The sequence below is a fragment of the Diadema setosum genome, chromosome 4 (genome assembly GCF_964275005.1).
Source record: "Diadema setosum chromosome 4, eeDiaSeto1, whole genome shotgun sequence".
In the NCBI taxonomy this organism is placed as follows: Eukaryota; Metazoa; Echinodermata; class Echinoidea; order Diadematoida; family Diadematidae; genus Diadema; species Diadema setosum.
Genome location: NC_092688.1, coordinates 48,544,597 through 48,570,451, shown reverse-complemented (window position 1 = coordinate 48,570,451; position 25,855 = coordinate 48,544,597). Strand labels below are relative to the sequence as shown.

At 40.3% G+C, this 25,855-nt stretch overlaps 1 protein-coding gene across 3 annotated transcripts; it reads left to right on the top strand.

Moving 5' to 3' along the window:
- The first annotated feature begins 596 nt into the window (after window positions 1-596).
- Window positions 597-24,320, top strand: LOC140227403 (uncharacterized). Of its 3 annotated transcripts, none has more exons than XM_072307808.1 (6): window positions 597-667; window positions 17,691-17,841; window positions 18,063-18,194; window positions 18,892-19,099; window positions 20,628-20,802; window positions 22,009-24,320. In XM_072307808.1, the coding sequence occupies exons 1-6, from the start codon at window positions 645-647 to the stop codon at window positions 22,694-22,696; spliced, it is 1,377 nt and encodes a 458-aa protein (XP_072163909.1). In that variant the 5' UTR covers window positions 597-644; the 3' UTR covers window positions 22,697-24,320. The 3 variants fall into 3 exon arrangements, with proteins under 3 accessions (XP_072163909.1, XP_072163910.1, XP_072163911.1); XM_072307809.1 differs by lacking the exon at window positions 597-667 and adding an exon at window positions 898-999; XM_072307810.1 differs by lacking the exon at window positions 597-667 and adding an exon at window positions 3,840-3,927.
- Window positions 24,321-25,855: the final 1,535 nt, after the last annotated feature.

Here is a 25,855-nt window from a genome sequence, read left to right as displayed (position 1 = left end):
ACAACAAGCATACGAAAGTGGCATGATGAACAGGACATCCTTACATTTACAACAGTAAAATGAACTGTGAAACCTTCAGTGCAGTGCATCCAGTGCTCAGTACGTAGACGGTATGAGGAGCCAGGCAGAAAAGGACCGGTTTGTATTAGGCCTACACATGTATCAGCTGTGTATAATGTACTGTATGTAATTGTAAATCTACCAACTGTAAATACTGTACCAGTTCCATGTACGTAGGCTCCTCTTGAAAGAGCCGAACAGTAGGAGTCTTCTGTTTTTTGACGCTATCGCTCTCTCCTTGCCGTGAAGCCAGACGTAGTCTCCGCGGAACATATCCCCGACGACCAGACCGATCTTTCGGTCACGTCCTTGCTCTGAGTCTTTTGATTTGGCTGCATGCAAATGTATACGGAACTGTGCACTGCACTATTGTGGCGGCGTGCACGGTGCGGCATGCGGCCGGGTGAGTGGGTGAGCGCAGCTGGGATCGATCGCTATCACGGCTGCGGAGACGACCGTACCGGCGCGGAGCGAGCTGGCGGCGCGGCGCGGGATGAGGCTAGGCGGCGGCTCCACGCGATCTACTTCTCCGAGCGGCCGGCTGGCCGAGATACACTGGAGGAAATTTCACCGTACAACCCAAGATGGCATCATCAACCGGGAAACAGTAAGTGAAGGGTGCTGTAATTCAGTATTACGTGTTCGTTTACAGTGTGATCTCATCTACACAGACTTCGACTGTGTCAAGTCATTTTCTTCTGAAATTTTCTAGTGAGTCCACTTCATTATCATCACAGAGAGTGTAGCCCGACCAAACGCTGTGCGATACGTACGTACAGCGACTGTGCTGTGTATAGTTACACAGAGTCAAAATTATACTATAGCGTAGTCCCAGAGGTAAGGTTTTTTGATGGTGCTACCACTGTGCTCCAGACGGCAGACAATTCGACAAAAGCACATAAATGTCCAATGAGGTCATCTCATGCTAATGTCATGCAGGTGTGTGAAGCATAGATTCTGTACTGTAGCACTCAGTGTGACTGTGTGTGATCGAAACTTAATTCAATTGTTTATCAATATCATTGACCAATCTACAATTACAACGTCAATCTCGTAAATCAGCAATTGATCAGTGTTAAAATTTACTGTTGAATAGCTTATAGCCCGACCAGACGCTGTACGCTATGCGAAAACAGTCGACGTACCATGTAACGTTACAGCGACTGCAGAGACTCCAACTCTCCCGTTTTCGACGGGAGATCTCCCGCCGAAAACCCATTTTTGCAAAATCTCCCGTTCTCCCATTTGCGATTTAATTTCATCATCATCATCATCTGTACGGGAGTGTAGGTAAATCCTGTCAGGTCTCCCGGTCGTCAGCACTTGGTAGCACAAGTAACAGTCTATATCGAGCGTGGGCGTGGATGTCAGACAATTTCAAAACGTTTGTCTGACCAGAACGTGTCTAAACCATGTTTGAAAGAATCTATACTAGTGGATGTAACAAGTGATGAGGGCAGACTGTTCCAAGACTGGATGACTCTTTTGCTGTTAAATAGTTGCTGCGGATATTCAAACGACAATGGGTTGCAAATAATTTGAAGGGATGGCCTCTCGTTCCAAGATACTGCGACTGTACAAAGAAGGACTGTGGGTTGATTCTATCTATACCATGTAGTATTTTGAAGACCTGGATCATGTCCCCTCTTTCCCTCCGGTAATGCAATGAATACAGGTTAAGCTTTATCTCTCTGTAGGAAAGGGTGCTGAGTCCAGGAAACAGTTTGGTTGTCCTGCGCTGAACAGCTTCGATCCTTCTGTCACCTGTCATAAACCTGGGTTTCCATACGGCACTGCAATATTCCAAATGCGGTCGAACCAAAGCCTTGTACAGTGGCAGGAAAATATCTGGTTTTATGTTGACAAAAGCACGTTCGATAAGACCTAACATTTGGTTAGCCTTGTGGATAGATGAGGAGATGTGTTGGCGAAAGTTGAGCTCACTATCAATCAAAACACCCAGGTCCTTTTCACAGTTGACATCATCAAATGTAACATTTTCAATTGAGTAAGAACATTGTGGGTTGTTATATCCAATGTGAAGGGTTTCACATTTCTGCAAGTTAAGAGGGAGTTGCCAGGTTAGTGACCACTTTTCCACACCAGTCAGATCTTCTTGCAGTGATTGGCAGGAGTCAATATCCGGTACTCTAGCATAGATCTTGGTGTCATCGGCATATAATTGTGATGAACTTGAGATAACATCCGGTAGATCATTCACATACATCACAAAAAGTGTCGGGCCCAGAACACTCCCTTGAGGAATGCCGCTCAGTACACGTGTCCAGTCAGACTTGGAGCCGTCTACAACCACACACTGGGTTCGATCAGTGAGAAATGCTTTGATCCATGATAGGAGAGGATCACGAATCCCAAACGATTCAACTTTTTTAAGGAGTCTGGTATGTGGAACAGAATCAAATGCGTTTTTGAAGTCTAGATATATGACATCGACTGGATCACCGTTATCTATGCTTTCTGTCCAATCTTCAAGCTGACAAAGTAGTTGTGTCGTACATGAGCGTCCGGGAACAAATCCATGCTGAGAATTGCAAAACAGCTCCTGCTGGCTCATATGCTTGACGATGGTATCTCTAATAATGGATTCCATAACCTTGACAACAACGGATGTTAGGCTAATTGGGCGGTAGTTTCCAGCATCCTTCCTGCTACCTTTCTTGTAAATAGCAGAGATGTTTGCAGCTTTCCATTCCACAGGAAGAACACCCTCAAGCAGTGACATATTGAAAATCCTGGCTAGTGGTTCACTGATTTGATCCGCTAGTTCCTTCAGTATACGTGGGTGCAAGTCATCCGGGCCAGCAGATTTTTCATTCTTTAACAGAACCAGCTTCTTATGAATGGCATCAGTTGTAATAGAAACTATGTCAAGTGAGACATCACTGGGGTGTTGAAGGGGTTCTGGGATGCAGGAAAGATCCTCAGTTGTGAAGACACTACTGAACTGTGTATTCAGCACCTCTGCTTTTTCTTGACTAGAAGTGGCCACTATCAGTTTTGGATAAATTGCCTATTCTGCTCTTTCTCTTCATTTTGCTATTCACATATCTCCAAAAAGATTTGGGATTTGACTTAACTTCAGTTGCTAGCTGTTGTTCAAAGTCATTGCACAGATCCCGGGTCAAGGTCCGCAAGGAGTTGCGTACACGTGCATAAGCAGCAAAGTCCAGAGCACTCATGGATTCCAAGTATCTTTTCCACAATCTCTGCTTTCTCTTCGAGAGAGTCAAAGCCTCATGGGTGATGTAGATGCTCCTTTTCCTGCCTTTACCCTTAGCTCTTTGGGGGATATTTTCCTGCATGCATTGGTGAAGCTTGTCAGAGAATTTTTCCCATGATTTCGTACAATCCAGATTGTCAAAGAAATGGTCCCAGTTAATATCACAAAATGCTGTTTTCATTCCGGCATAATTTCCTTTATTGAAGTCGTAAACAGAGTCCTTTTTCTCTTGCCGTATCTCAAGTCCTAGTGTCGTGTTGATCAGCAAACAACAGTGGTCACTCTTCCCCAATGGAGGTAAGTATTCAACATCATGAATAAAATCCTGCTCATCAGTCAGCACAAGATCAAGAACATTGGCCTTTTGTCCTTGTCTCATTCTCGTAGGTTGCAATATGTGTTGGAAAAGAAAACTATCCTGCACCGCAGACAAGAATTGATATGCGGGCTGTTCTTCACTGCAACGTGGATGCCAATTGCTCCAGTCTATATCTGGGAAATTAAAGTCTCCAACCAAAAGTATGTGTTGTTCTTTCCTTGAAGTCACATCATGCAGTAATTTACACAAGAACTCGTTGTTTGCTGAGCTAGAGGACGGACTACGATACACACATCCTAGTAACAGGGTAGTATGTCCAAGTAGAGTTACTGAAGACCAAATGGATTCAGAAAAGTTGGTGTTAAACTGAATTTCTGTTGCTGATAAAGATTGCCTCAAATATATGATAACACCTTGTACCTTGGATTGATCAAAGTTACAATGGGTGTCATATCCCTGCAGGTGCACAGATGCTTGGTGAAGTGGAAATGTTGAACTCTTCGGATTAGCTTCCGTAATCAGAACACAGTCTGGATCATGTATGTGCACTAATTGCTGCAATTCAACAAACTTATTCACAAGAGAGTCAGCATTGGTGTATAGCACTCTAAAACCACTTCTATTTGGAAGTTTTCTGGGAAAACTGCTCGGAGTGCTGACTGTGTTCTTGTCGAGTCATAGCTGAGGAGGGACTCCTCCCGCTGCTCCCTCAGATGTTATTTGAACATCGTCACCTGCCTTGGCCTTCTCTGCAACAGCTTCTTGAGGGGTGATCTCAATGTCTCTCCTCTGGTTCTTCCTGGCAACAATCCTCCCGTTACGTATGAAGATGTCTGCTTCACCCTCACTCCTCCTTCTTTTGAGTTCACCCCACAAGCTCTCCTCTCTTCACGCTGTGTAGGGGTGAGGTCCGGTGAGATGTATGTATTGGCCCATCTATCAGTGTTCCTTAATTTACGGGCAGATGAAAGGATGTCACTCTTGTGAACGTCATCTTCCAGCTTCACTAGAAGGACTCTTGGCTTATACTTGCTCTGACGGACTCCTCCCAGTCGGGTGACACTCTTCATCTTGACCCCGGTGATTTCCATACCGCTAGTCAGAAGAGTCTTCACCGAGTTGAAGTCTTCTTTCTCTCGGCTCATGGGAATGTCTGCCTTTGACTCTGGCAAGTTATATATGACCAAGTTGTTCTTGCGTTTCTCTCTATCCATGATTTCTTCCATTGTTGCAACATTGACACATTCGGTAGGGACAGCTGATAATCCCGGCTGGAGTTTGAGCAGTCCTGGTATTGCAGTCGCAGGACTAGTACTACTGCTAGGAGTGCTGCTAGACTTCCTGCTTGTATTGGCATGGCTAGTCACCACATTACCATTGCTGACAACATGGGCATAACTAACATTTGGCTTGAACGACTTCAGGCTTTTGATTTCCTCTTTCACTTCAACAATTTCTTTCTTCACATCATGAATGATTTGCTCTACTGTAGGCTGCTCAACAGCGGGTGTTGAACAACGGGCATGTCTAGCAGCTGAAATAGCCCCAGATTCACACTCCCGGCAAAACCAATGCAGGCTTGCATGGTTTGTAAGAGCATCGTACATCTCAACTGACACATTCTGGCATTGAAGACAAGCCCAACGAAGGCACGATTCACACTCAATCATGAGATCAACAGCACTCATCTTACAGTACTCACATGTGAACTTTCCAGTCTCCTTTATTAGTGATCCTGAGTCAGGTCCAACTTTCCTTTTTGGGTTAGAGACAGTCTTTTTTCCACTCTTCTTTGGTGGGTTTTCCTCAAGTGATCTCTTTGCCTTCGGAACAGAGTTGCTTTTACTGCGTGTGTTGACTTGTTTATCAACAGACTCTTCTGCATCATTTTCCCGTTATTCTTCCCAAAGGGTGACAATTTTATCAGTTTTTTCTGTATTTTATCCATGGTAGACGATTCCTGACTAGCTTGCTCCATTTGGATCGAATCCTAAGCAGTAAGTCGAGGGATATAATCCCGACTCTGCAACACAGAGCCAGAGGCGAAATCCCAAAATCCCGCGAAAATCCGGCCCGCGAAACTTCAGCTCACAGCTCAGCTGACCTGAGCAGCGCGTATCGCGATCACGTATTACGTTGATCACGCGACACGTCCACGCCGGTGTAAGTGAGTGTGGACTGAACGATGTGTGTAGCCCGAGACTGTAGTCCGGGTGTAGCGATCGATTGTAGTGTGGCGACAAGTATCACGCGAAGCACATGAGCTTGCCAACGTTGGGAGCTGATTTCTCAAACAAAATCAGGGACACAAACACTCCAATAGCAGCAATCTGGCAAGAAATATGATAGCAACACAATATCAATCAAAAATATCAATCAAAAATAGCCAGGAAAGAATGATTCCCAGACATTACATCCGCAGAAATCAAAGAATTTTTCGAGAGCTCAAGTTAAACACGTCCGACATCCACGCACACGCACACGCACTCCCGCCCTGGCTCTTTGTCTCCCGTTGGAAGGGATTTCTTACTTATTTCTATCGTATGTTGAAAAAATAAGCCTTAGATAGCACAAGAGAGCATCTAGAACCCTAGGAACTTTGCGCTTCGCACACATCAAGTTGGAGTCTCCCGTTTGCTAGGGGTTTCAGGCGGGAGAATCTCCAGATCAGAAGGTGCTTTGGGTTGGAGTCTCTGCGACTGGGCTGTGTATAGTTAAATCAGTGTAGGCCTAGTGTCATAGTAGTGACAATAGACATCAACATGATCAATTCTGCAACATGGAATTACGTGCCGTATCAGTCCGAGAAACCCGCTCATGAGGACTGCTCCCCCATATGAGGACTGCCCCGCCTCATGAGGACCCCCCGTACGCCTCATGAGGACCCCGGGGGAGGGCCTCAAGACTAAGAGGACCCCTATTCGCTTCTTATTCATCTCACATCTGACGAATAAATTGTCGCAACTTTGCACGGTGATTTTTTGTTACACACACATGTCCACTATCCATGATGAAAAGAAGAAAAAATCCTGTCTGTTTTTTTCTTCAAAAATCAAGTTTTAATCAACCGATGCAGAGCACCCATCAAAACACGGGCCCAGCGTGTTCGCACAATGCCAGACTGCCGCACCTAGCGGCCATGATCCGACCAAATACTTTCGGTGCTTTTTTCTGCGGTCTCTCACCTCTCCACGCGCGAATCAGCCTGGTGAAGCTGAAGTCTGACATCTTTTTACACAAATTCGTAACGAGAAAAATGAAATCAGTACTAACTGATCTTGTGCATATATTCCAAATTACTATTCCACACTGATAGAGTAGGTGGGTACTCCAATTTGTTAGCAAACTAATCACTTTGTAGGTATGATGGGTTCACTTTCTTCGTCAATTCCGCTGTCCGCTAAACTTTGGGCGCTTTTTCTGGAATCCCGTGACGAGACGTCACATCACATCACGCATCCCCATTAGCACATACAGACAGCGCTCAAGCTGTGAGATTTTCAGAGCAAGCTTGCGCACGCACCGAAGGATACTGCATCCCCCGGTGCGTGCACAAGCTCGCTCTGAAAATCACACAGCTTGCCCGCTGTCTGTAGGGCTCACACCCGTAAATACAATGGAATGTCCCAGACCCCTTCACAAATTCGTACCAAAGATACCAAATAAATGAAAAAAAAAAAAATTAATAAAAAATCAATGATGTAGTTTAGCAAAAAGCTGAACAGCTGTAGATATTGAGTATGAATTCTCTGCAAATTGCACTTTGGTTGGAAGATGAAAGCTTTTCTGATGGAATTTGAGGGGACTATATTTCATTGGGTACGTGTGCGGAAAATAGGTGATTTTTTGAGTGACAAGAACTCGTAGTCTGGCTTTGCGGACCCCTGGACAGAATTTGGGCTGAAGAATCCACCCTGAAAATTTGATGGATGCAAGGGTATATCTCACTTATCCGGGTTAGTGAAGCTGAAACACCTCATTTTTCCCAGCTATTTTACAGAATTTTTTGAAATTTGATTTTTAACACACATCCCTATGGGGAAATGTTTATGGGTGTGAGCCTATAGAGGATGCATGCAATGCACACAGGTCTATGGGAAGTATTCATCCCATACAAGCTCTGCTGGTTATGTTGTTCTATTGTGTCAGATCTCTTCCTCCCTCCCCCTTCTCCTTCCTACCCCCCCCCCCACCTCTCTCCTCTACTCACCCCCCCCCCCCCCAAAAAAAATAAATAAAATAAAAAAATACTGTATGTTTGGCTACAATTTGTTTTCTTATTGTGTTGTTGTGGTACTAGGTCTTTGTACATAGCAGTCATCAGTATCACACAACTTTGAATTACTATGTTATTTTAATGTATTTCTTTGTTTTTGCTACCACTGAAACAGGTCAAAATTCATAAAGTTAGTCTGTTTGACAAAACAAAGTCTATTAAAGTACTTTGTAGGCAATGAGGTGATGATGACACCCCCATACTCAAGGATTACTGCCTGCATCTATGTATTCATCTTATGAAGAACTGATCAACACTGCAAGATTTATTTTAAAAAAAAAACTCAAAGGGCATGAGTCTCAAAAGTGTCCCTTTGAGAAGCTTTATAACCCTTGAATGTGTAATTTTCCAAATGATGTAGGGCAAATCTCATCAAAAACACATTTATGATGTTTAAAAGTCAAATGAGAAATATGACCTCCACTATAGAGGATGGGCTTGCCGAAAGGGTGGGTGGGTGGTGGCGCGTCGCGATAACGGGAACACCACCCTTCGTCTAACACAAATTTATATCATCAAATACCGATTTGATCTAGTATGAGTTGATCTAATTCCATTTCCTCTAATCATCAAATGGTCTAAAATAAAAGCAAATTTGTCCAATATAAATTTGGTGTACACATCATTAATTTTGGTCTATTGCCCAGAATTGGTCTAGCCTCTGTCTATCATCATTTAGTCTATACCCATTTAGTCTAATAACCATTGATCTTATTGTCATTTGGTCTAATAGCCAGCCTCCTGGTCTAATCGGGTACCATTTGGTCCAATCATCGCTTCGTCTTTAGATATGACCAACTGGGCCGGTGGCCGTATTTTTTTTTTTTTTGGGGGGGGGGGCCCTTTTTATTGATGTATACACCAAATTTATATTGGACAAATTTGGTTTTATTTTAGACCATTTGATGATTAGACGAAATGGAATTAGACCAACACATAATAGACCAAAAATAGACCAAATGGTTATTATTAGACGAATTGACTGTAGACCAAATAGTAATAAAACCAAATAACATTAGACCAAACAGTAATTGGACGAAATGATGACTAGACCAACTGGTTATTAGACCAACTGATATTAAACAGTCTATTAGACCAACTGCCTGTAGACCAAATGGTAATAGAGTGTAAACCGATCCGGACGATAGCCTCTTTGAAATGGTTGTTTGAAGGTTAAATATAAATTCAAAAATAATATTAATATTATTTTGAATATTTTTAATATTACATGAGAAAAAAAGTACCAACGCTCCCTTTCGGCAAAACGGGGGGGGGGGGGGGGGGGGCTTTGGACGAAGGGTGGGTTCCAGTCAACGCGACGCGACCCAACGCTCCCAACGCACCCTTTCGGCAAAACGGGGGGGGGGGGGGGGGGGGGCTTTGGACGAAGGGTGGTGTTCCCATTAACGCGACGCGCCACCACCCAACCCACCCTTTCGGCACAAGCCTAGAGGATGCATGCAATGCACACAATTCTATGGGAAGTATTCATCCATACAAGCTCTGCTGGTTATGTTCTATTGTGTCAGATCTCTTCTCCCTCCCCCTTCTCCTTCCTACCACCCCCCCCTCCCCTCTACCCCTCTCCTCTACCCACCTTCCCCCCCCCCCAAAAAAAAAAAAAAAAAAAACTATGTTTGGCTACAATTTGCTTTTCTTATTATGTTGTTGTGGTACTAGGTCTTTGTACATAGCAGTCATCAGTATCACACAACTTTGAATGACTGTGTTATTTTAATGTATTTCTTTGTTTTGGCTACCACTGAAACAGGTCAAAATTCATAAAGTTAGTCTGTTTGACAAAACAAAGTCTATTAATAAGTACTTTGTAGGCAATAAGGTGATGATGACACCCCCATAATCAAGGATTACTGCCTGCATTTATCTTATGAAGAACTGATCAACACTGCAAGATTTATTTTTTTTTTAAACCCTCAAAGGGCATGAGTTTCAAAAGTGTCCCTTTGAGAAGCTTCATAACCCTTGAATGTGTAATTTTCCATGATGTAGGGGCAAATATCATCAAAAACACATTTATAATGTTTAAAAGTCAAATGAGAATATGACCTCCACTATAGGGCTCACACCCCGTAAATACATGGATGTCCAGACCCCTTCACAAATTCATACCAAAGATACCAAAATAAATGACGAAAAAAATTAATTAAAAATCAATGATGTAGTTTGCCAAAAAACTGAACAGCTGTAGATATTGAGTATGAATTCCTCTGCAAATTGCATTTTGGTTGGAAGATGAAAGCTTTTCTGATGGAATTTGAGGGGACTATATTTCATTGGGTACGTGTACGAAAAATAGGTGATTTTTTGAGTGACAAGAACTCGTAGGTCTGGCTTTGCGGACCCTGGACAGAATTTGGGCTGAAGAATCCACCCTGAAAATTTGATAGATGAAAGGGTATATCTCACTTATCCGGGTTAGTGAAGCTGAAACACCTCATTTTTCCCAGTCTATTTTACAGAATTTTTTAAATTTGATTTTTAACACACGTCCCTATGGGGAAATATTTATGGGTGTGAGCCCTATATGTGCTGGATGCGTGATGTTATGTGACGTATCGTCGCGGAATTCCAGAAAAAGCGCCCAAAGTTTAGCGGACAGCGGAATTGACGAAGAAAGTGAACCCATCATACCTACAAAGTGATTAGTTTGCTAACAAATTGGAGTACCCACCTACTCTATCAGTGTGGAATAGTAATTTGGAATTATATGCACAAGATCAGGTTAGTACTGATTTCATTATTCTCGTTACGAATTTGTGTAAAAAAGATGTCAGACTTCAGCTTCACGAGGCTAATTCGCGCACGGAGAGGTGAGAGCCGCAGAAAAAGCACCGAAAATATTTAATCGCATCAGGGCCGCTTGGTGCGGCAGTCTGGCATTGTGCAAACACGCTGGCGCCCGTGTTTTGATGGGCGCTCTGCATTCGGTTGATTAAACTCGATTTTTAAAAGAAAAAACCAGACAGGATTTTTTCTTCTTTTCATCATGGATAGTGGACATGTGTGTGTAACAAAAAATCACCGTGCAAAGTTGCGACAATTTATACGTCAGATGTGAGATGAATAAGAAGTGAATAGGGGTCCTCTTGAGGTCCTCCCCCGGGGTCCTCATGAGGCATACGGGGGATCCTCATGAGGCTGGGCAGTCCTCATACGGGGGAGCAGTCCTCATGAGCAGGTTTCCCGAACTGGTATTACCAACATGCAACATGTGTTGTGTAGTGTACAATGTAACATCTCCCTACCGCGCGTTCCCCCCCCCCCCCCCCCGCCCCCTCCTTACTCCGGTGCTAGCTCTGAACCGCATGTGTGTTCTCGATTTTTCGGGAAAAGTACACTCTACTTGGTACTTGGTACTTGGTTGGGATCCTCCTGGATACTCCCACTGGAGTTTACTGGAGGTGCCGGAGGGTGGACATTTAAACAATCATTCCATTAAGTAACATCTCGCTAAATTTAACTGAATCAGTTGGTGTGATTACAGAAGAAGAAAGTTCATTCCATACTTTAATTGTGCGGGGAAAGAATGAGTTCCTGTGGACTTCCAGTCTGGAGGATGGTAGGCCTACTTCGAACTGGTGAGAATGTCCGCGTCTGCTTCTAATGAGCTTTGGTTTAGTGTGTGATGAATAATCAATATCAAATCTATAGTATACTGTATCTTGTGGTGTACACTCAAAACTGGATGCCATTCAGAGCTCTATCCATTTACACATACGCGCTGAAAACGCTTAGTAAGGAAATTTATGATCCATCGTAAGGTGTTAGAGCGGACTCCATAGAAATTTAGCTTCTGAATCAGCTTTTTGTGTGGGAAAGGGGTAAAGCAAGGGCAAGCTGCTCACAATTCAACCATAACGCCATCCAAGATTTGACTGCCAGCTACATGTAGAAACCTAGTGCTTCCTAGTCAAAATTTTGGCATGGGAGATCGACCCTTGGTGCGGCATGCAGTGTGTTAGAATACTTTCTTTTTGTTGCTCACTTTGGGGAAATAAGTCATGAAAATTCATGAAATTCTTCCGTCGAGATGTTTTCATTGCAACTGATTGACAAATTGCCCTACATCGACGTAAATAAGCACTGAATTGATCAGTGTTTTAGTAGTAGCCACATATGTGATAAAAAATCATGGGCGTACATACTCGAGTAGGTTCGAATCCTGCTCGAGTATGTACGCCCATGATTTTTTATCATGGCTACTACTAAAACACTGATCAATTCAGTGCTTATTTACGTCGATGTAGGGCAATTTGTCAATCAGTTGCAAAGTCATGAAAAATCATTGAAAGCAGGGCTACATTGTATTTTAATTCTTAGGGTTTATTATTATTTTTTTTTTTTTTAGATATTTTTATTTATGGGTAATTTTAAATCTTTTCCAAACAATCCTGAAATAGGGTCATGAGAAGGGTTGGCTTCAAAATAAAGCAAAAAAAAAAAAAAGCAATAATACAATCTGAACTGGAAGTAGTGCAGCTTCTTGGTGTTCCCCCCATTCTCCCGAATGTACCAATGTACCAACTGTGCATGTTTTACTGTAGAGCATGCCAAGCTGGCCTTCTTTTACAAGGAGATTTCACCACAGGCACTGCATCTATGACACACTGCCTTGCTTGCTTCCCCTCCAAAAACCTATGATATAGGGGTAATTTTTCTGTCTTCCCTTCCAAAAGCAGGGGGGTAGTCTTGATGGCATCCCTTCGAAAGGGGGGTCAAAGTCCTAACCAATTTCCATCCTTAAGACCAGGCGTCCACTAGGGCGCGGACAAGACGCGGACAAGCCCCGGAATGCAAAATTGGTATTCCGCACTCCTTCGGGAACCTGTCCGCATGTTCCTGAACGTGTCCGCTCACTGTCCTAAACATGTCCGGGCGTTTCCGCACCTTCGGGAGAGAGAAAAATTTCCGCGTCCAAATTTTGATCGAGACCAAAATTTGGACGTGGAAATGAACTTCCTGACACCTTCGGCGACTTGTCCTGACGATGTCCTGAGGATGTCCCGCTTGTCCGGAACCCTTCCGCTCCTTCCGCACACGCTCCGGAAAGAATCCCGCGGTGTGGGGAAGCTTCGCGAATGAAAGCGGAAGACACCAGGAATGTTTTAGGACAGCGCGGAGCCGATGCGGATCTATATGCAAGTGTCCGGAACCTATGCGGAAATTTTGTGATCCAGACATGAAAATGTCGACACTTTCCGTGAGCGTCATGCCAATGAAACGCAAAATGAGCAAGAAGGGAGGCGAGGCCCCCATGCAAATATCTCCATCACAGGCACACCTTTCGTCTAGTGATGAAGAACAGGTAAATCTAAGGAATTTCCGGTCCCAGAAGGCAAAGAAGAAGGTAGTAGAGACTGTGCCAAAAGCAACCAGAAAGAAGTGAAATCAGCCCCGTAACTTCCTAGTAAGTTTGTTTTGATTTGATCTTTTCAGAAATTATTTTTCATCTGAGTGACTTTCCTGGTTCCTATTACTTACTATAGTACATTTTCCTTTATGTTGTTTTCGTATTTTATTTGCAAACAAACTATGTTGTCACATGTGACAGCCCAGCTGAAAAATCACAAAAGTAGGTGGAAGTACACTCAGAAAAAAAAAAGGCATAGAATTTTTGGCTAAATGTTAATATATTATATATAAACATGAAAAAGTTGTTATTCATACGTAAATGCTTTCTAATGATACAACATATTAGAACAAAAGACACATATTCATCACACTAAAAAGCATGAATTCAATTGCAAAGATATACTTATATGATCTCATTACAATGTAATATCTTTTAAGCCCAAAATAACAATGAAAGCTAAAGATGATGGAGGAAAATGAAGAATTTTCTGTCACTTCAAAATTCAAGTGAAATGAGAGAAAAAGCAATAAATCATGAACTCGAAAAAGTGTTAAATTTCTGTCTTTCTTTTGTTTTGTTTTTTTGCTGAGTGTTAAAAGTACACATTAAGCATCACAAATCATTTCAGAAATATTCTTTACTTGAATGATTTTCGTAGTTGTTATTACCTAATAATTTTTTCTTCTCTTTTTGTTTCAGTTGCAAATAAACTCGATTGTCCAATTTGACAGCCCAGCTGACCCCCCCCCCCCCAAAAAAAAAAAAGTAAATTAAAGTAGGTTAAAGATATTTCCCCATTTTTACACTTCATTGACAATAGGCTAGTAAGCCCTAAGCATGAAAAAAAATCTCGGACTTGAAAATGTTCAAAAGTGATCAAAATAAGAGAGGGTTAGAGATGCACAAGGGTAAAAATCAGAGAAAGAAAAACACATTTAATGATTAGGATCATTTTGGCATGCTCTACAGAAGTATCAGACAAAACATGTATATACTTCACGATGGATAAAGCACAGGTCTAAAAAAAGGGAACAAAGATAAGTAACAAAACTGCAACAAAGTTCATGCTGTATTCACCAACGGTTTATTTCTTGTGAAGAAATAAACCGTTGGTGAATACAGCATGTACTTTGTTGCAGTTTTGTTACCTATCTTTTTATCTTGCCCAAACGTGGACTACCTTATCAACATGATTATATATACATATATACATTTTTATATATATCATATATATGTGACTCTGCGCCTCAAAACAAACAAAAAGTCGCCAGACATGAATTTTTAGTTAAGACCATAATCTGAAAGAGCAGACTTTAAGCTTTAAAATGATGTATAACTCAAATCAAATGGACTCTCCTAACCTATCTAAATATTGGAAAGAAAGCACAAACTCAGGAAAAGTGTGAACTGAGAATAGAGGCTCTGAAGTACAATGTCTATTCAAGCGCTTAATCTTTACCAAACCGTGCTGGCTGTGCGATGAATGGGACAAAAACAGGAAGCAAACCACCAGAGTAAAAACAATGAAGGGATTATCAGATTAAACTGAAATTAAGCATGCCCCATTAACACATTCTGTCCATAATCAATACCAACTTTCAAAGCAGTAGCACTATCCTTCCAAAAGTTATTAGAGTTGAAAGTGAAGAGTGTGGACAAGGTTTTTCAGAAATGAAAAAGGGATCTTAAAGACACAACTAATCACACTATTCTACCAAAAATGTTCGAGATAAACTGCTAAAAAACTACACTTTCCTGCCCGTTTTATGATACCAAATTTTAGCATAATGTAAAAGAAGACTCGCTCTTTCAGAAAATATGAAAAAGTCAAGTTCGGCTAGGTTGACCCATTTCACTTATTTTCAGTCCTCACGCGAAATCAGTGTGTGCGACTTTATGTTCGTTTTGAGGTGCACTGTCATATATATATATGGTTCAAAAAGTGTGCGAATATCATCCAAGTGACTGTAGGCAGAGAAAAGATTGTTCTCCCAGATGAGACAAATCAACAACAACAACAAAAAAATGAGTCGTCAGCCGACAATCCTATTCTTCGACTTTTGGTGGTCACATTCTATTATCAAATAATATTGACCAATCATATTAATATGATATCAGCCGCTACTGCGGAAGCACAACAAGGAGCATCAATGACAGCTAGCAGTCAAATGAGGAAAAGTCAAAGTCAGCGCAAAATTTATACCTTTCCATTTCCTGGTATTGTCCGCAGTTTGTCCTCATGCCTAACTTGTATTGTCCGGAAGGCATCCTGATTGTCCGCGTTCATTCCTGGTGTAATCCTAGATGTTTCCGCGCTGCCCGGCTACGATTAGCATATTCCGAGGTATTTCGCGCTCTTCCGGAGTGATTCCTAGGTTTGTCCGCAGTCAGTCCGCGGACAGTCCGCGGACAGTCCTAGGAATGTCCCAGGACAAGCCGATTCACAAAGTTATTCCGCGTCTGTCGCGGACAGGATGCCGAAATAACAAAATTTGTTTCCGCAACCCTTCCGGGGCTTGTCCGCGCCCAAGTGGACATCCGCCCTAAAGGGGACATCTGTAAGAATGTGGAAAAAGCATAATGTGTATGGTTGACCATCTGAGGGGCTGGAGTAACACTATGTAGAACACCCTGTATCAGATGATTCTGCTTTTTAAAGTTTCAAGTACTCTGCTTCCTTCAAACTTGAAGGTTCTTGCAGAACTATTAATACAGTTGTAGTCAACATGTGTCACAGGATTGGAGTAGGGTGTGTGCATTTGCTACTTGTTTGCAAGTGTGTTTGTTGTATTTAAAAAAAAAAATGCTATTGATCTAGAAGCTGCAGGTGCTTCCTTTTGCCAAATGAAGGTGACAGGCTTTGACCAAAGAGTCTGACACAACATTGCAGGGAGAATACAAGTATTTCATGCTTTCACAGTTCTATGGAAGGAGTTTTGGTGTTGCCGAGTTCTTGATGTCATATGAGGTATATCCTTGTATGTGTACAGCTCGTAATGATCTGGTAGATTTTAATGATGAGATATTGTCTCACAGTCACATGGAGCAAGTTGATAGTGGATATTGCAGAATTGGTTCTGCTTTCTATTTCGTCTGTTGAGAATGAGAAGGGCTTTAAGTCTTCTCGAACACTATGGGTTTTGTGGTCACTTAACGCCCTTATCATTCTCCACCGACGATTTGTAGGTTGATACTGCACACAACACCCTACCCTGGTAGGCTGTCATAGTACAGTGGACTATGTTCTCATCACTGTTGAAGCGATGTTCTTTCCAACTCCTTAAGCATTGTCAATGCCCTTGATGCATTGTGGTAACCAGTAATGATACAGGGTGTATTTAACTTTATTAGAGAAACAGGGCAAGCAGAAATTAATGCACTCTGTATTGATATACAACATGTATATTTTAGGGCACTCATATGAACATATTCCTTGCTTTTCATTATGAATTTTCTGCTGTAAATGAGAATGAATTGCAAGTATAGTTATTTTAGCAATTCAATCTTCTGTTTTGTTGACTGTATAAAATTCAATTTCATATTGACTAGGTAGAGCATGATGTTCTATAGATGCGCCAAAGTAAATCAGTTTTTAGGCAAAAATATGAACTGTCCTGACGAACTATAATACTGAACTGTAATGCTGTGGAATATAAAGGAAAATGTGATTACATTAAGTCCTGATACATTGGTACTGTGTTACAAACGTTTGTAAACATTGTGTAAGACTTTGCACTAGAAGACAACCCTGAAATGATAACCTGTCAAGTGTAATACTGTAAAACTAACTGGAAACCTCGGGATGATGAGGTGTTTTGTTTTTTGTTTTTTTTTAGTTTGTTTTGTTTTGTTTTGTTTTGTTTTGTTTTGTTTTGTTTTGTTTTGTTTTGTTTTGTTTGAGTGTTGTTTGTTTTGTTTTGTTTTGTTTTTCATTGGGTCTATAGCAGTTAAATTTACTCATTTGTGATTTTGGAGATGAGGAAGTTTCTGAACCATGTTTTAAAATTCAAATAAAAATGTGTGCTGATTCAGAGTAGATTTAACTTTGCAAGAAATTCCACTACATGTGATACTGTAGAGTAGTAAACAGAATTATGAATTGAAAAGAAAAAAGAAACTGTGCTGATTCAGAATAGATTTAACTTTGGGAGAGTTTATACTTCATGTAATATTGTACTGTTACAGCATGATAGAAATCTGAAGCTCTGGCAGTGCTCATTTGTCATCAAAAACAAGAGAAACACCACAAGACAATAGTAATGTACTATTGGTTATATTGGTTATATTATCCATTGTTGTGTTAAAAGTAGTCTTCATAAAGAATAATAGAAGTGATTCTCACGTGGAAGCTATTGTTTACCTTTGTTAATATAGTTTGTGTGTTTTTGTGTTGTTGCTGTTTTTTTTTAATTATTTATAGGTATGGACTGATTACCAAGTCCAAGAAACCTGCTCCTTTGAGACAGAAAGCCTCAGTCTTCAATGAGTCAAGTGATGAGGAGGAGAATGTCACTTCCCCTGACATGCAAAAGAGAAGACAGGCAGCCATGCAAACAAAGATAAAAAAACAGGTAGGAAATAAAGCAACAAATGTCATACTTTAGCTGTGTAATTGCACTGTCCAAGCTGGCATCATTGAAATGTATGACAGCATCTTGTGTGTTATTATTTCTGGTACTGCATTTATACATTTGAAAAAAAGGTTAGCAATGATAATCACAAGATATGCTATTTTTGGTTTATTATTCCCCAACATTCAATTTTAGTTGTTTGTTTGTTTGTTTTTTTATAGACTCAGCTTGAGATCCAGCGAGCCTTGGAAGCAGACCCAACTGTCTATGAGTATGACAGTATCTATGATGACATGGAACGCAAGAAGGAAGAACAGGTTCAAGCTGCAAAAAAGAAAATCAGTGGCTCTCAGGTTTGTTTGCTTTTGTTTTCTTTCTTCCCCCCCCCCCCTTTTTTTTTTTTGGGGGGGGGGGGGGAGCTGACCAGACATTTTTTTTTTTTAATTGTTATTATCATTACCGAAAGGTTGAGGTTAAAAGGCAGAATAATTTTGTGTAAGTAGATATTGATATTCACAGCTCAACAGTAATGTACATTAGATTAACAGAGACTAAGGAGTGGCTGTTCTACTATCCACTTTTCCTTATGTGTACATGAATAGGGAAAAGATTACAGTGAGAGAAGTTATTCCTTACATAACACAGAGTTGTGCTGCATACTTTGGATGTTGCTAAAGCTTTATGAAGACCACTTTCACGTCATCAGAAATGTACATGGGGACCTACTGATAAACAGTGTAGTGTTTGCTTGCATCTTTTTAAGGACTCTTAACCCTAATCAGACCGAGCTTTATTGGCTATGCTAAAACTGGAAGGGGGCGGATAATGATTGCTTTCTTTCTTTCTTTTTTCAAATGAGTAGCATTTCTCTGCCTTATCTATTCTAGTTTGTAAATTAGTGCAGGATGTTTCTGAAATGTGCACTTACAATGTAACTGAAAATATTTGCACTCTGTAAATGCCTTTGCTTATAGTCATGATTATGTAAGATAGCTTCTTCAATAGTGAGCATGGAGTGTTCAAAATACAATTAATCTTTCTGATATGCAGCCCAAATACATTGAAGGCTTGCTGAAGGCAGCAGCACAAAGGAAGAAGGAGCAAGAACGGCGCAAAGAGAGAAAGATTCAACAAGAAAGAGAAAAGGAAGGGGAGATGTACGGAGACAAAGAGGCTTTTGTGACATCTGCCTACAAGAAGAAAATGCAGGAACTTGCAGAGGAGGAAGAAAGGGAAAGGAGAGAAGCGGAGGAAGAAGGTCAGAAAATGATTCGTGCAGAACTTCCAGTATACAAAACATTGCACTCCCATTATAACAAAGTCCTCAGAACCAGCAGTTTTCTTTACTTAAAATATCAAAATTTAATCAAAGCCGACCAATGAAGAATATAAAGAGATACAGATGGTAATTTTGAGACTTTAATTTTTACTTTGTTGTAACGAGAATTTCGTTATAACAATGTTCATTATAACGGGAATACAATGTTCTTGTATTTGTTTGAATCATTTCTACGTACAGTTGTCTCAGTCAGAAGGTACAAATGATGTGATTGTTCACTTGGTATGCATGTACTGTAAACTTCACATGAGTTGAAGTCCTTAGGACTGAAGAAAGTAAATTCAAACAATATTTGAATATTGAGAGCATTTAAGATTTTTCAACACAGATTTTATTATTTGATTTTCTTATTACTTGCTCGTATCACCTTTAATATCTTCATATCATGTGTGTATCAAGAGGTGTTTTGTAAAAGGCATACTTCTGTTGTGTGTTGCCATTAGGTAAACATGGATTTTGTAAATTCATTTCTCACTGAGTTAACTCTAGATTGATGGAACAGTACATGGAAATACTCTGGGCTAATGTGCTACAAAACATGAGCTAACAAAAATTATGAAGTTACAGTGTATGTACATGCCTCACACTAAAACATAACCAAGACAAAGAAGAATGCATCTATAAGAGTTCGCAGTGAATTGATGGACAAAAGATTCCCTACGAAAGTTTTTCATTTATTAAAAGAAAGGACAAACTGCATTTGATGTAAACAACAGAGGAAGAATACCCAATGTTTCACGTTGTTGGTATCTATTGTAATAATACATCAAGTCAGATGAGTTTAGTGTCGTTACATTTTTTCTTTTTTTTTTTTACATTTTACCTTTCAAGATTAAGTGATTCACAACTGTGGATGAACCAGGTATGATTTTGCATAAACATTGTTTCATACATACCTTTCCAACTGATGTGCATTTTCTGGTGAGAGATTTACAATTTCAGTGTAACATCACACAATATTAAATGGGTTAGTCAAATACCGGTTAGTGATTGGCTAAACACAGTCATGTGATGGAGGTACATTGGTTATGTTCGCCCATGGGCAGAACATTTTTGTAATGTTCTCCCATGGGAAAACATTTTTACGTAACAAATGACAAATGATACCAAACGATTGAACGATCATATTTTTTACGCAATCGATAGGATAAATTTGCCTAACCCATGACTAATCCATATAATATAACAGATGATGACTTTTGTTGTCGGGAACATGTACCAAACGTTCCACCCTCAGGGTTTGAAATGCTATTTTGGGAGGTTATAAGTCCCTCGACTTCATCTCGGGACTTATAACCTCCCTCAATAGCATTTCAAACCCTTCGGATGGAACATTCGATATGTTCCCTCCCCCGCCAGTCATCATCTATATAATATTGTTTTTCTTAGCAATTATAGCAGACTTCATATTTACATTACATTTTGTTTTCTTATTTTGTTGGAGCAGCTGCCAATGATGTAACGAAGCAGAAAGACTTGTCAGGATTCTATCGCCACCTTCTTTCCCAGACAACGGGAGAGAAAGAGCTCAAGGAAGAGAAAGAGGACAGTAAAGACTTGAGGAGGATGAAGACAAAGAAGGAGATGACAGAGCATCATTCTGACCTCCACACAAAGAAGAGGTATTAACAATTTTTTGTCACTGATGAAGCCTGAAATGGCTCCTGTATTTCATATAACCAAAACTTGGTGGAAGAGGGTATCCTCACTCAGTGGTTTCTTCTGTGATTCTTCTTTGGAGATCAATTAGATCAGGTTGAAAGTGATAATTTAACTTTTCAATTTTTCAAGCTGGGTGCACTAAATAGACTTTTCAAACCTGCAACTAATGGCAGTGTGAGAATGGAAATTGGTTGGTGTAATCAGGGCCAGTGGAGCATTTTCAAAAGTGGTGGGGGGCCACTTCCTCCTTCCTCCACTTCATCTCTCTCCTTCCACTTCCTGGGTTTCTTCAGCTGACAAACGAGAAAAAAAATGGGTCTTCAGGGCAAAAACATAACCTTTCCACACTCACACTTCAAGATCTCTTTAAGATCTATTTCTTTTTAGTGCCACTTAAGTACTTTGGGGATAAAAAAGTTGGGGGGGGGGTTAAGTGATTACACCTAATGTATTCCTTTGTGTGGTGCACAAAAAGTGGGGGGGGGGGGGCAAGCCCCCCACGGTTCCGCCGGCCATGGTAATAGCAAACAAAATTGTGAAGGTAGAGGTTTGTAAAAGGATTTTTTTTGTGTCTTTGATGATGATGACGATGATGATTCACAGCATTATAGCCCATATATCAGTTTTAAAAGAATTCAAAGGTGCAGACTCCTCCAAGAGAGTTAGCAATTGGATGCCTGATGAAAAGGTGTGTGTGTTGAGTGAGGCTTTGAAGTGATCAATTTTTTAGGGAAAGGTGAGAGTTCCACTGATAGGGTTATGTATTCATTTCCATGTCCAATGTTCTTCTTTTACCCTTAGAAATAATTCAACCTATAGATTCATATGCATACTCTCCTAACTACTTTCAAAACAAAAATGTTGTTGCACAGCACATGACATTAGCTCTTCCACATTACTCTTCTGTCAACCTATTGTAGAATGGGGACAGAAATTTCATAGAAAAGCATTGACAAGATTACATAACACATGCATCTGTACTGAATGAAACTCTCAATCTCTTACTTCATATATCATGTCAGCTATGTTAAACAGTGTATCAAAGTTTCACTTCACTTACAAAAAAAAATAAAAATGGTAGCTTTGTGAAAGCAAGGCAAGCAGCTAAATCCAATTCTCACATTTAATAAATCTGTACTGCTCTCTTTTATTCTTTTTATCCCAAGACAAAACTCAGATGGAAAAGAGAGTCACAGAGAAGGCGACAGCTTCCAGCATAGGGGATCCTCCGATATGGGTAGAAAAGATGACTGTCTATCCAAGTATGAGGGTCATCGACACGAGAGGCCAAGTGACAGACATGGCCACAGCAGCAGAAGGGATGACAGACATGAGAGCAGAAGGGATGACAGACATGAGAGCAGAAGGGGTGACAGACATGAGAGCAGAAGGGGTGATACTGAACAGAAGGAGGACAAGTATGAAGAAAGGAGAGACAGAAAGAGAAGCACTGGTCAGGAAGAGAAATCTGATGAAGAAAGAGTCAGAAGTGATAGAAAGGAAATTCGGGTAGGTGATGTGAAGATCAAGGAAGAAGCCAGGAGTGAGGAAAAGACAGAAAAGGTTGAAGCAGAAGATGATGATGCAGCTATCAATGAGGATGCTGACAGTGACTTTGAGGTCGATTCTGAAAGTAGTGATGAAGATGAGAGGAAGAAAGAAGAGAGACTCACTGCCAAGGACGAGGAAGAGAAGGAGAGAGCCAAGGAAAAAAGAGAGGAAGAGGACAAGAAATCAGCAAAATTTATGAAGAGAGCTGGAACAGAGACAGTAATGTCTGCTAGAGAGAGATATCTAGCAAGAAAGGCTGCTAGAGATGCAAGTAAACCTCACATAACTCAGGAAGATGACTGAGACATGTTCACTTTACGCAGCAGAGCTTGATCTGCTTCTAACACAATCTCGTGTTTGTGTCGTAATAATGTACATGTAAACCAGGGCTCTCTCCCCCTGATCTCTTACACATGTAAGATAACAAACAGAGTGGTTTTGGGCTGCACTGAATGCTGACTAGCTATTGCATTGAAAACTGTTAATTGGGACAGGATTAGGGTTCTGTAAGAAATTATTTTGCTTGTGCTTTGAAACCTCTCTGGGAGATGGATAAATTGGAATTAAAGCCATAGCATAGTTCATGGAAAGGCCCAAAATTCACCTTCCAGCATTTGAAATTTGCTTCCAATGCATCCAAAGGGTGTACCAAGAAACTTACCTGGCTGATGTGATTTGCCAGGTTGATGAGTTGTTTTGGAGTGTTTTGATATCAAACATGTAGAATAATTTCGATCATAGCACACAACTTTTATACCAGAAGAGCCCTTCCCATTAGCGCTGCATTCAGCATTGTGGGAAGGTGAAATGTAGCATGATGATCAATCGTATCCTTGCTATTGTATTTTCCAACAAGCTGCATATGATTTCAGTCTAGCTCAGAAGAGCGATGGATATTGCTGTGGCCCGATATGTCAATTACTGATAATCGATTATGAAAAATTATGTAGCAACCCCATTTGTGAGATTGTGGACTTTCAGCAAAACTTTCCAGCAATTACATGTACTGTACTTTGCTTTTTCGTCAATACCACACTGAAATTGTGTTATTACAACATTATTTCAGACATTTTTTATGCATACATGTACATTTTAGAGCAATAATTGACAGTTCTCCTGGCACACAAGAACTATGTTTTGGCTTTAACACACAAAGTGCTATGTGTAAGCTTGCTTTTATCAAGTTGCTCAAAAGAAATTCTAAGTCAGATTGTAAAATGTTACACTGATTAAACTGAATGATTCAGCATTCAAGTCATTTGCGCTAAACTTTGATGTCAGGTTCAAGTAAAATTTAACAACGGCCGTTTTCATACTGGTTCCAAGTACAGTATTGTATTGCATATTCACAGGTGATGTAAATTATTTCTGACCTTACAAATTGCACTTGGTTTTGTCCAAAGCCCTAAAAGTTTAGACCCATGTATCCCAGGAATTGTGTCTTACTGCCAGAAATCTACAATTGTTAGAATCAGGATGATTGTATACCCACTGGCTAGTCTTTACTCAACAGTCTAGCATCACCACTAAAAAAAAAAAAAAAAAAAAAAATAATAATAAAGAACCTTTGTATCGAAACATTGGAGATATATGAAGTTATACCAATAAAAATACAGTCAACCTTAAGTTGACCTAGCATAAGTTGAATAATCGCCTAAGTTGAAGGTCTTTTCAAGTCCTCTTTTCTTTATATTCTATTGATTTAAATCCCTCATAAGTCAAATTTTCTGTAAGTCAGAGCTATTTCTTCAGTCCAAATAGATTGGACTTAGGCAAGGTTGACTGTATGATTGTTACTGAATTTGTGGATTATGTATAGATATGTATGATACAGAAGCATCCACTTGAAAACATGACATCAGCTGGGTCATTATGTCATTACACAGGAAAGTGGCACAATGTAATAAAATGTACACATACAATTGTACAGCTGTACAATGTACATGTATTTGTGAGTGTGTTCCAAGTGTATGGATAGGAGAGTCAGGATATAATGAGGAAAGTCCGTCAGATGCAATTACCTTGTACATTTCACAAAGGTGATTCCCCTGTAAAATGACATTTCCAGACACAATACATACATGTACTTCTTTGTTGCTGATGTAAAAGTTTGTGTTTGAGTGTGCAGGCTTGACTGCTACTTCAAATTTGATGGAACCTAGTGATCATGAAAGCATGGGCAGCTTTTTAAATGACAGGAATTGAACCAATATATAGTAAACATAAGCTAGTCGCTTCAGATTCCTTGTACATGTATAATCATCAAGCTAGCATGTCAAGAGAGAAAAAGACTCACGAACACACACCAGAAATGTATAGCAGAAATGAATTTTCCCATTTTATTTCACTGAATAAGCACCCTCTTTGCAGTGTTTCTGTAACAAGGCTTAAAATCCCACATCTCATTCCTCTCACATTGTGAAAAGGCAATGAACCAATGAGATTTTTTTTTTTCAATAAACGAAAACAAAGCAGCACATGCAAGAAGATTTATAGATCGTTGAGCCACTGAGAGGTGAGAGAGCCATAAAGTGGTGGCAGGATGGGTTAGAAAACTGTAGAGTAAAATATCCAATATGTGGCAGGGTGCCTATTTCTGGCAGGGGCACTTTCATTCATCAATAAAACAGCTAATGAACATCATGTGTGCTAAGTCCAACTTTAAAACACAAGCAGTTACTCAAGTGTTATGGGAAGTGACATCTGATTGGGCCTTTTCATCAATGAATGAAATGGCCCTTGCTGCAAATAGGCACCCTGTACAAAGCCTGCCGCAAACGGGGTACAAGGTGTATTTTACTCTATAGGACATACTAGTTAATCTCGTGTGATATGGAGGAATATAATATAATCTTATAAAACATTCTTCTTTCCTGATTCAAAGATATCTAGGGGACATTACATGTCCACACATCATTTTAGTCAATGAAATCTCTTGCTTATAAAGGTTTATAAAAAAAAATATAGAAATTTCATGCCTTTTTGAGTGGCAAAGAAATGAGGAAATTTCATTCCTGCGTCTACCATAAACCATGGTAGATGACACACCAACAAGCTTTCTATCTCTTGTATCTGATGTACTAGTATCTGACTTATATTTCCATAGACTTGTAGTCATTCCTCTTGCAAGGATGATCACCTTACTAACAAACAGTAAATGATCAATCAAGTACATGTACACGGAAACTTTATAGTGAGCTGCTTAGGACCCCTGAAATTTCATTATATGGAGTATCTCATTTACATCAAGGATAAATCAAATAATATGGAAGGAATGATACCTATAAAATGACCTCTTTATATCAGGTATCATGCTATATCTGAACTCATTATAAAAAGGTTCCACTGTGTGATATCTCTTGTCATACAAGCAGACAACTCACAATCACATAACAAATTACAGTCTGATAATACAAGTATACACATTATAACAAACGTTATCTCCACTGAAAAGTCTGCATC

What these genes read in the sequence shown, in the direction of transcription:
- LOC140227403 (XM_072307808.1), top strand. Translation starts at nt 645, where the DNA reads ATGGCATCATCAACCGGGAAACA. An exon ending in GCATCATCAACCGGGAAACA is followed by an intron (nt 668 to 17,690) that starts GTAAGTGAAGGG and finishes AATTATTTATAG; the next exon opens with GTATGGACTGATTACCAAGT. An exon ending in AGAAAATCAGTGGCTCTCAG is followed by an intron (nt 18,195 to 18,891) that starts GTTTGTTTGCTT and finishes TCTGATATGCAG; the next exon opens with CCCAAATACATTGAAGGCTT.